This window comes from Eurytemora carolleeae, unplaced genomic scaffold (genome assembly GCF_000591075.1).
Source record: "Eurytemora carolleeae unplaced genomic scaffold, Eaff_2.0 scaffold337, whole genome shotgun sequence".
Lineage (NCBI taxonomy): Eukaryota > Metazoa > Arthropoda > Copepoda > Calanoida > Temoridae > Eurytemora > Eurytemora carolleeae.
Window position 1 is genome coordinate 9,751 of NW_019396236.1, and position 10,383 is coordinate 20,133.

Here is a 10,383-nt window from a genome sequence, read left to right on the forward strand (position 1 = left end):
GGTTAAATTCCATATTTGCAGCACGTATTATTGGATTGCAACTCCAACTAGTATCAATAAAACCCTAATGGATTCTATAATGGAACTCAAGGAATCAAACAACCCAGAGACTAGATACAGGATGGAGGTAATCCAAATAGATTTACTAGAATAGATATCTATTAGAGCTAGTCTTATGGTTTAAAAGTTTTGGTAAATTGAAATAATGAAACAAATGGTTTATCATTAATATTTTATATTTATGACTATAAATATCATTATTTATCTAGTTAATATTTTCAATGTTTGTATTCTAAGTTAAAAAACCCAAAATATCTTTTTTGTTGGGCCTTAAATTATTATGAGCAGATCATTTGCCAAATTCTTACTTAGGCTAGAACCGGTTTAGTATTTAGACATGTTATTGTTATTCAAGCTAGAACTGGTTTAGTAACTGGACATGTTTACTCAGACTATAAATGCTTTAGTAACTGGACTTTACTCAGACTAGAGCTGGTTTAGAACTAAACGATGTTTACTCAGACTAGAACTGGGTTAGTAACTAAGTAATGTTTACTCAGACTAGAACTGGTTTAGTAACTAAACAATGTTTACTCAGACTAGAACTGGTTTAGTAACTAAATAATGTTCACTCAGAATAGAACTGGTTTAGTAACAAAACAATGTTCACTCACACTAGAACTTGTTTAGTAACTAAACAATGTTTACTCAGACTCTAATAATTAAATTTTAAGTTTGGACTTAAGTTGTGTTCCTCTCCCTCCAGTGCGTGTTCTGCAAACTTCAGTTTCTTAAGTGGGAAGACTATAGAGAAGATTCCCTGTTTAATTATCTCTATCCTTCTCCTTCCAAACTAATCATCTACAACAACAAAGAAAACAAAATTTAAACCATTTTTTATTTTATTTCATCTAATCCAGGTTAAATTCATTCATCTGTCTGTTTCCAAAGCTTGGAACATTGTTCCAATAGTTCATGAAATCTGGAACTTCATCCTCATCTTCCTGCTCCTCCTCCTCCTCTGTATCATCTATATCCTCTATATCTTCTAGAGGTATTGGAGCCTCCTCTCCTGTATACGGATACCAGCTGAACCTTGTAGAGAAGTTCTCCATCCTAGGTTAAGGGACTGTAGTTGAAATTTAAGGTGGCCTTTAATTGAAAAAGAGAGGCATGCTCGATGGACAACGGTACCCTTTAAACTTTATCTGATAAATAACATGGAAGAAATCAGGGTTTTTATAGCTTGGAAAAGTGTTTAATTCTGACAATTTCCTCCCTTGTTTCTGAAGCAGAAATGCACAGGTCGGTTTTAAGAGAAAAAACAACTGAAAAGAAAGGATAATCCATATCTCCGGCATTCTTGATAAGACAAAGTATTTAAGGGTACCGTTGTAAATAGAACATGCTGCTCTATAAATGGAGAGTCACTGGGAGACTTCGTCCGAATAACATTTTACAAAACCGGTTTAAGTCAGACTAAAGAGTAAAGACAGATTATCAAGAGCAGCAAAATGAAGAACTTTTTAAAATTTTAGTAAAGAAAATATATTCTAATGAGGGGCTAATCTTAAACCTTTTAAAAATCATATAATCGACAAAGAATATAATTAAAATCATTATAAAGGGTAATTCTAAATACATGATAATAATGTTTTAAAATAGTTGAGAAAATATTTACCCTTAGATCACCAGGAAAACAAATAGTCTTAAAGTTTAAGTAGCTTTACTTTGAAACTAAAGCTTGAGCAATGTGTTAAAACCGATAAAAATAAAAGTTGTGCAGTAAAAGTTAGTTTAAATCTTTAGAACTGGTTAATTCCAATTTTATTTTGTTCAAAGAATATAAGATATATACAGGGTAGCCACTAAGGATACGACTTTAATGACGAGCAGCTATTCTTTGAATTTCACGATCTGAAGATTTAATCCCTATATCTTTTCAACCCTGATGTTTTAGACATTTGATATTTCAAACTATAAATTACGTTAGATCAAATAGTTAGTTTAAAATATCAAAGGTTTACACCATCAGGTTACACAGATATAGGGCATAGCAATTTTGAATTTGTAATACAAAGATGTTGAATGCTGATTAAAGATGTAAAGTTGCAGAAAACTATTTTTTTTCAGAAATTCTGTGAAACACAGTAATTTAAAATATTTAAATCTGGTTGTGCATTGTACATGGCACATGGTTTCATCAGCATCTTCTACGTCCTGATACCTGAGAAGGTTTAGGACTGTATCCTTGTCCTCATCCATGATGAATCTGCAGGACCAGACACTCAGCTCATCCAGCTCGTTATTCCTGATTTAGTTTTCATTATTCAAGATTCAGTATTCATTATTCAAGATTCAGTATTCATTATTCAAGATTCAGTATTCATTATTCAAGATTCAGTATTCATTATTCAAGATTCAGTTTTCACAATTCATTCATGATTCAGTTTTCATGGATATCTGGATATAGCATGGTATCTTGATATTAAGTATTCAGGCTATTTATGGATATCTGAATATATTGATATAAAAGTATGGATATTAAAATATCTAAGCTATGTTTGGATATCTGAAGATACTAAAAAGTATGGTACCTGGATATTAAAGTATCTAGCCTATATATGGATATCTATATATATTGAAAAGTATGGTACATGGATATTAAAGTATCTAGACTATATATGGATATCTGAATATATTGAAATGTATAGTACCTGTATATTAAAGTATCCAGGCTATATCTGGATATCTGAATATATTGAAAAGTATGGTACATGGATATTAAAGTATCTAGACTATATATGGATATCTGAATATATTGAAATGTATAGTACCTGTATATTAAAGTATCCAGGCTATATCTGGATATCTGAATATATTGAAAAGTATAGTACCTGGATATTAAAGTATACAGGCTATATATCTGGATATCTGGATATATTAAAAAGTATAGTACCTGGATATTAAAGTATCCAAGCTGAATATCGAGATACTGTGGCACTGATCAAACACCAAACTCTGGAAATTATTTTTAATAATTTTCTAGTTTATATTGATTTATTAATATATTGATATATTGATATTTTAATATATTGATATATTGATATATTGATATATTGATATATTGATATATCAACATCTTGGATAAGTTTCTTATTATTTATGATCTGTAAGGAGACTGTTAAAGCTCAGGTGAAAGACATTGAGTCTTTGTCACAAACTCTGATAATTTCCTATCACTATATCTTTGCAACTCAATGTCGGAGACCTTTGATATTTAAACAATGAGTACTGTTAGACCAAAAAATCTAAGTTTGAAATATCAAATGTTTACATCATCAGGTTGCAAAGATATAAGGATTAAAAATTTGTTTTTGTAAAAAAAATTTCTGTTATTTTTACGATTTTAAATGGTATTCAGATTAAAAAACAGCCATACGTTTTCAATAAATGTTATACCTTGATATTAGTTAACGGGTTTATTTCAAGTATATCAAACCAAACCTAGCAATATTAAACCTTTTAAACTTTTTAAATTATTTTTACATACAGTGGTAGGTGACTATATCAATACAAAGAAGACGACTTTCGTTTTAAATTTTGATTTATATCATGCTGTTAAACGACATGGATACACATAAACATATAAGTCATAAGAACTGTCAATCAAAAAGCTTCTCGTTATATACATGCAATCTTGTAATTCAAAAAAGCTTGTTAACAATCAAAACTCAAATAAAAATTCATCTTAATTGTATTGATATAATCGCCTACTTTTGTGTTAAAAGATCTGAAATAATGCTTGTTGGTAAAGAGGGATGTGAAGCTGTATAAAGATTATTTTTTTACAATCTGGTTGAATTTTACAATCTGGTTGAATTTTACAATCTGGTTGAATTTTACAATTTGGTTGAATTTTTCAATCTGGTTGAATTTTACAATCTGGTTGAATTTTAAAATCTGGTTGAATTTTACAATCTGATTGTATTTTACAATCTGGTTGAATTTTACAATCTGGTTGAATTTTACAATCTGGTTGAATTTTACAATTTGGTTGAATTTTTCAATCTGGTTGAATTTTACAATTTGGTTGAATTTTACAATCTGATTGAATTTTACAATCTGGTTGAATTTTACAATCTGGTTGAATTTTACAATCTGGTTGAATTTTACAATCTGGTTGAATTTCTTTTGAAGAATTCATTGAGTTTAAAGAGACTCTTGAGTAATACAATAGTCAGGGTTTTCGAAAACCGTTTAGAATTTATTAAAAACTAAATTAAACATGAATGTCGAAAAAAGAAAGAAAAGCTTTAATTAAATTGATACCTGGTCATTCAAAGTATCAACAAACTGGAACCTAGAAGTAGAAGAACAATAAGTGATTTATTTTTTCTTTTTCAGAATTTTATGATTTTTATCTAGATTTACAGGGTGAATACTTTATTAGCGTATTTTACATAATTCCAGACGCTATGAAAAGTTGGATAAACTTTAAAAACTGGGATGAACTTTGAAGTGCACCGCAACAACTTGGCCTTTAATTTTACCTCACTAACTAACTTATACGTTTTTTGTAGACCTAGAAATGTAAATTTTGGATATATAATACAATTGTTTTGAGCTTTAGATTTTTAAGAAGTAATTGGAGATATTCTCATTTACTATTGCGTGAGACTTTGAACCACTGTTGTTAATGTAACGCAATTCTTTGCTTAGTTTATCCTTGTAAACGTTTGAAAATATTTTACTAATTCTTGAACATTTTTCACGGAACGTCCTAAAACCCATAAGTTTTGTAACGGCATTAAAATCGTCTTTGATGTTCAAAGCAATGCGTGTATTTGCTCTGCTGAATGTTCAAATACAGTGATCGGCGTTTATATAAATACAATACTAACGACTTTCTACTTTTTTACTTGAATACCGTCTAAGCAACAATACCGTTTTCCCTAAAATTAAAACGCTAAAAACTTGGGAAGTCTAACAATTTCAGCGGCCATAAATTACACCACTCAGAAATTAAGGGTATTTTGATTTCATCTCTAGCAAATTGATTCTGCATGAATAAATTCTCAATCCCAAAAAAGTTTTTTTTTCATTTATAGGTGTCAATTATTTACCTTAAATGTTGTATTTTGAATGCTGTTGAAAGAAGTTGCATTATGGTCTAAATAGAAATTAAACCTTCAAACAAGGGAAAGCTAGAACTTTATTTTATTAATTTAATTCTTTAGTATTTTCCTTTATTGGCGGTTTTGATAACTTCAACATTTTCTGAGATAACAAAAAAATCTTCTGATATTCTATCAAAGATTTCTGAAATTCTATCAAAGTTTACTGACATTAAATCAAAGTCTTCTGAGTTTCTATCAAAGTTTTCTAATGTTCCATCAAAGATTTTGAGGTTCAGTAAAACTTTATTAAAGTTAAAAAAATGATCCAAGAGAAGACAGGAAATATATGATATGTCTCTATGATGTTAGGTACTTTCCCAAAGAATTTTTCCCGAGTGACAACTTCCCAAAGGTATTTTCCCAAGTGGCAACTTCCCAAATGTGCAAATTTCCCAAGTCTGTCCCAGCACTCGGCCCCTATTGTAGCCTGCGGGAAAGTGTCCCTTGGGAAATGCCTCTGGGAAAGTACCTAACACTGTGTCTGTAGTGTCTCCACCTTCCAGAAATTAGGATATAAAGGTTATTTTCAAATCAATGAACAATCCCTTAAAAAAGTTTTACCTTTGTATAAAGATGTGCTCCCCTTGTATTCAGAATTATCAGTTCCTCCAAGTTAACAAAATATTCTCGACCAGGGTTAAAAACTAAATACAATTTATTTTGTAGAATAACAGCAATGCCCGGCCGTGGAATTTTAAAAAATCAAATTAAAAAAATCCCCATGGGTTCTCTTAAAAAGTTCAGCCAATTCGGTCCAGCAGTTTGGCCAGCTATAGCTAACATATATAATTATTATATGATAAAGATTTATAATTGAGTCTTTGTCACAATCCATGATTTTCTAATCCCTATATCTTTGCAACCCAATGCCTTAAACCTTAGATTTTTTTAAACTATGAATTCTGTTAGATCAAATAATCTAAGTTTGAAATACCAATGGTTTACACCATCAGGTGGTACAGATATAAGGATTAGAATATTTGAGTCTGTGACAAAGACTCAATTCCTTTGCAAAATTATGCACAAATAGACGACTTTGATCATTACTCATTACATAACATATTTATCATTTCAGTTATTACGTAATCATCGAATCTTTCAACATATAAATTATTCATTCTTGTATTTAATAGTTCTTGTAAAACCGGAACTTTCCATACATGTTCCAATGGGACAGTAAAATATTTCATTTGTTTCTTAACTAACATTCAACTGAGATCAGATAGATTTACAAAACAATCATTTGCAATGGAAAATAAATGTCTGCCAAAAACTGAGTTAAGGTAATTTTTGCAAAAATTAGAAAGAAATCTAATGCAAAGCTTAGAACTTGCTTCAATAGCCTCATAGAAAGGCCCACATCTAATCAAATGTAATAACTCCATCTTCTTCGCCATTGCTGACATCCTCTCAACCATCATGGTGCTTGAGGTGTCCTGAAGTGCCTTGACACCAAATTTACTATTTGTCAAAAACTGTTGGTATTTGGAAATTGACAGATACTGTCACCAAAACATTTCCATACCCAGCTTTATCAATTTTCGATATCTTTTCCCAGAGATCTAGAAAAATGGTAGATATCTTTCGTTTTTCTTGGATATTTCCCTCTGTATCCTGCAGTTAAAAAGCTTGATAATGATCGAGAATTCTTTATCTGTTCCAGGGAGAACTCTCGGCTGAGAGTATCCAAAACACAGGTCTTATCATGAACTTTATCAAAAGCATAAAAAGTGCTCCTAAGATTCCATCAACTAGAATCATTCCCCAGAACTTTTATCTTTACAGAGGAAGCCTTGATGGCGTGTTCCTTTACAGTGGTCTCACTATCCATTTCCTCCAGGGAAGTATCTAAAGACAAATCCAAGGATTTTTCGGGTTTTGGCCCCATTTCGCCACAATATTGGCTAAAGCCAGACTGTATGTAGAATCTCCCAGATTTGTGTGGGTGTACTCTCTCTTGTGTAAGCCTTGATCGCGTATTGAGAAGGAAGTGTATATACTGCCTAAAACACTCTTACAGAGAGTTTTTTACTGCTCGACTACTCAATACTAACAATACTAACTATATTTTTAAATGAGTGAAGATCATTATTATATAGATGTACAAGTCACTACAAAGGAACTGAGTTTTTGCCACAATCTTAAATTTTCTAATCTTTAAATCTGTACAAACTGATTTTTTGAGTTTTAAATATCTAAGGTCTTCGACTTTGGGTTGCAAAGAAATATGATTTTCAAAATTAGAGTATGTGGCAAAATGTCATTTCCCTTGCAAATGTGAAATGGTAGATGTTGGAAAAAATCATATTTTTAAAGCTTTGTTTGTTTCACTACCACCAACATATCAGACTTAAATTCTGCATAAAAATATTCAGTTATTGACATGAAGAAAGATTTACTGGAACATATGAATTTATTTAGAACAGAAAACTGAAATAAATCTTCCTTTTAGGAGACTCCAGAAATTGAATTCAACAAACAGAGAGAAAATTAAATTGCTCAAAGTAAGAAACAAAGTTTAAAAAACACGTTTATATCTATTTTTGGTGAGAGTTGGGGAGGAAATGAAACACTGCAGTATAAATACGATGTAAATATACTGTGGCAACTATACCATCTGATAAGCTTCAAAGTAAATTAAGAAATTAACAGACCAAAAGGATTTTACCAATGAAACTGTTTAAAGTTCTCATAAAGTTCAGTTTCCAAAATGATAAACATTGATATCTAATTCATAACTAATCAGATATATAATTTAAAATTAATCAGACAAAGATTTTAGGCCAACGCTTTGAGTTGGGCACTAACATCTTTGCAAATTATCCTTTTTCCATCTCATAATCTGAGTTCGTTTCCCTTATGTCCATTTGACAACCCAAATTATTTTTTTAAATAATCTTTTTTGTTTGTTTATTTTCTTGTGGTTTTTAACAATTTTTTTATCGATTTTGATGGTTATTATATCGTTAGAACTGACGAGGGTCAACCCAGACCGAAATATATTTTCAATAAATGTGGAACTAACATCTACTTTTTTTTAACTCTACAGAGGTTTGGTCCATCACCATCACCGAATTTTAAATGGAAGGTCACATAAAATTGCGCTTAGTTACAGTCCCTTTAAAAAACCCGGTTCACGTTATATTTCGCATTATCCCTCAGCTGGAAGACGACAAAAAAGTACAAGCTGCTGCTTTCTCTAACATATTAGATTGGGTAAACAATTTAAAGAAATTATTCTGTTTTTAACTTCAAATAAACCCTTCGATCCTTCAAACATAGTTTTCTTAATCTCTTAATCATCTTGAATACTTTATCACTAAATATTCTAGAAAGATCAATATACAGTGGTATCCAGAAAAGAGTGGAATTATTGTCAACTTTAGATTTCTTTTAATTATAAAATATATCTGGAAGGAATTTATTTCTGATCTAAATAAGCAAAAACTAAATTTCAGATTATTTTATTCCAAATTTATTGTCTATTTTTTACTTTTAAAAGGACAAATAAAACCTGATATTTTCCAAACTAAAATCCTCTTTTAAGTAAATAGTGTCCTCCTACAAATATATAAACAGTCCCTTGAATAGAAAAGTTTGTCACCTGGAAGAAAGGAGCCAATACAGGTTAATTTTAGGTATTTTAGTTTAGGGCAGAGGTCCCCTAATTGCAGTACATCTACACGGTTTATCTAGACAAATATTTTTCGGTATTTAACAAAAATAGTTAAATGACATTTTTACAAAAAATTTGACGGATTAATCTGGTTAATTTGTTTAAGAATCTAAATCGAGGATGTTTTACTTAGTTCTGAGGCCGAATTTGGAGAGTTTGAGCCGCGGCTTAAATTTGAGACGCGGCTCAAATATGGTTGGTTCCCCTTAAAATTGTATTCAATGTTTCAAGATTTAAGCCGGCGCTCAATTGAAACCGGTTTTTGGCGGATTTGAGACACGGCTCAAATTCATTAAATGCTGGCTCTGGATTTATTTGAACTTTTGAGTTTTAAAACTATGATCGTCATTTTGAGACCAATACATGCTTGGCCGTATAAATACCCTCTTTACAACCACTTAAATTTGGAATATGTGTGAAAAGGGATAAGGACTTAGATAATCTTTGCATTTTTTATCATATGCAGCATGTGGACGTTGTTTTCATGTATGCAAGAAGAAAACGAGAAAAAACTACTGAACAAAAATTGCGTACGATTTCTCAAATTTTGAACCTTGTAAAGACAGGATTATCAATTATCTGATACCTTCTCCAGGGTAAGGTTGAGCAGAGAGGATAAATTCTTTAGAAGAGGAACTATCCCGTTCTTGAAATATAACACTGTAGAAAATAAAGACAATAATTCTAAAAATTACTTTGAAAATAAATTTGTTTATAGGATTCAAGAATATTATTTTGAATCGTTGATTGGAGTATCTATTTGAGGGTCGCGATGACCGACTTTCAGATATTTTAATATATAAATTTTGACTACTGAGGATCGTCGTGAGACGTGAAACATTTTGTTAGTGTAATAGTTTACTATGCAAAATGTTTCATAGCCAATGCCAATCTTTAGTATGTCTTTTTTATATATTGTTTTTATTTATAAAAATGAAAATTTTGAAAAAACCTGAAAGTTGAAATTATGTTGAGAAAAAGATGAATTTCCTAGATGCAGCGAGGTCAAGTGGGTCAGCTTACTTACTGGTTTCAGTAAATGTAAACTAGAATATTCAAAATTGTGTTATGCAACCGCAAAGTGAATAAATACTAAAGTGGACCAAACTCATAGTTGTATGACGACATTTTATGTCCCAAGTATTTAGAAATATGTATATACATATATAAATTGGTCTGTATACGAAGTGTACAGTACAACAGAAACTGGACTCCCTTTGTTTTCAAACACAGACTTAGAATTTCTATTTAACTTAAATATAGATTAAAGTAAATTAAGATTTAAGAAGTGAATTTTAGCCATTTTACTGCACAATAAATGATTTCAGACAGCACAATAATGCCTGCAAGCATAATCTGTAAAACAAGGAATGCACAATTTGTGATACCGAAAAATGAAGATCTTCGAAATATATCTCTTAATGTCTCCACTTTTGTATTTTGACAGATTTAAGAGTGGTTAAGAACTATAAGACATAGTTTTAAAGATATAAGAGAGCAGTCGTTGAGAAATAGACATAGTTTTAA

The 10,383-nt window shown here is 30.7% G+C and overlaps 1 protein-coding gene across 1 annotated transcript; it reads right to left on the reverse strand.

The window, feature by feature from the left end:
* Positions 1 to 879: 879 nt before the first annotated feature.
* Positions 880 to 9,897, reverse strand: LOC111699006 (uncharacterized; the record flags this gene model as incomplete). The annotated part of the gene is given in 10 exon segments (XM_023469527.1): positions 880 to 1,116; positions 2,228 to 2,311; positions 2,960 to 3,021; positions 3,463 to 3,507; positions 4,333 to 4,363; positions 5,127 to 5,173; positions 5,742 to 5,824; positions 8,785 to 8,872; positions 9,443 to 9,502; positions 9,809 to 9,897. Coding segments are annotated over 10 exon segments (794 nt in total), but the record flags the coding sequence as incomplete, so codon positions are not given.
* Between the last annotated feature and the right edge of the window lie 486 nt (positions 9,898 to 10,383).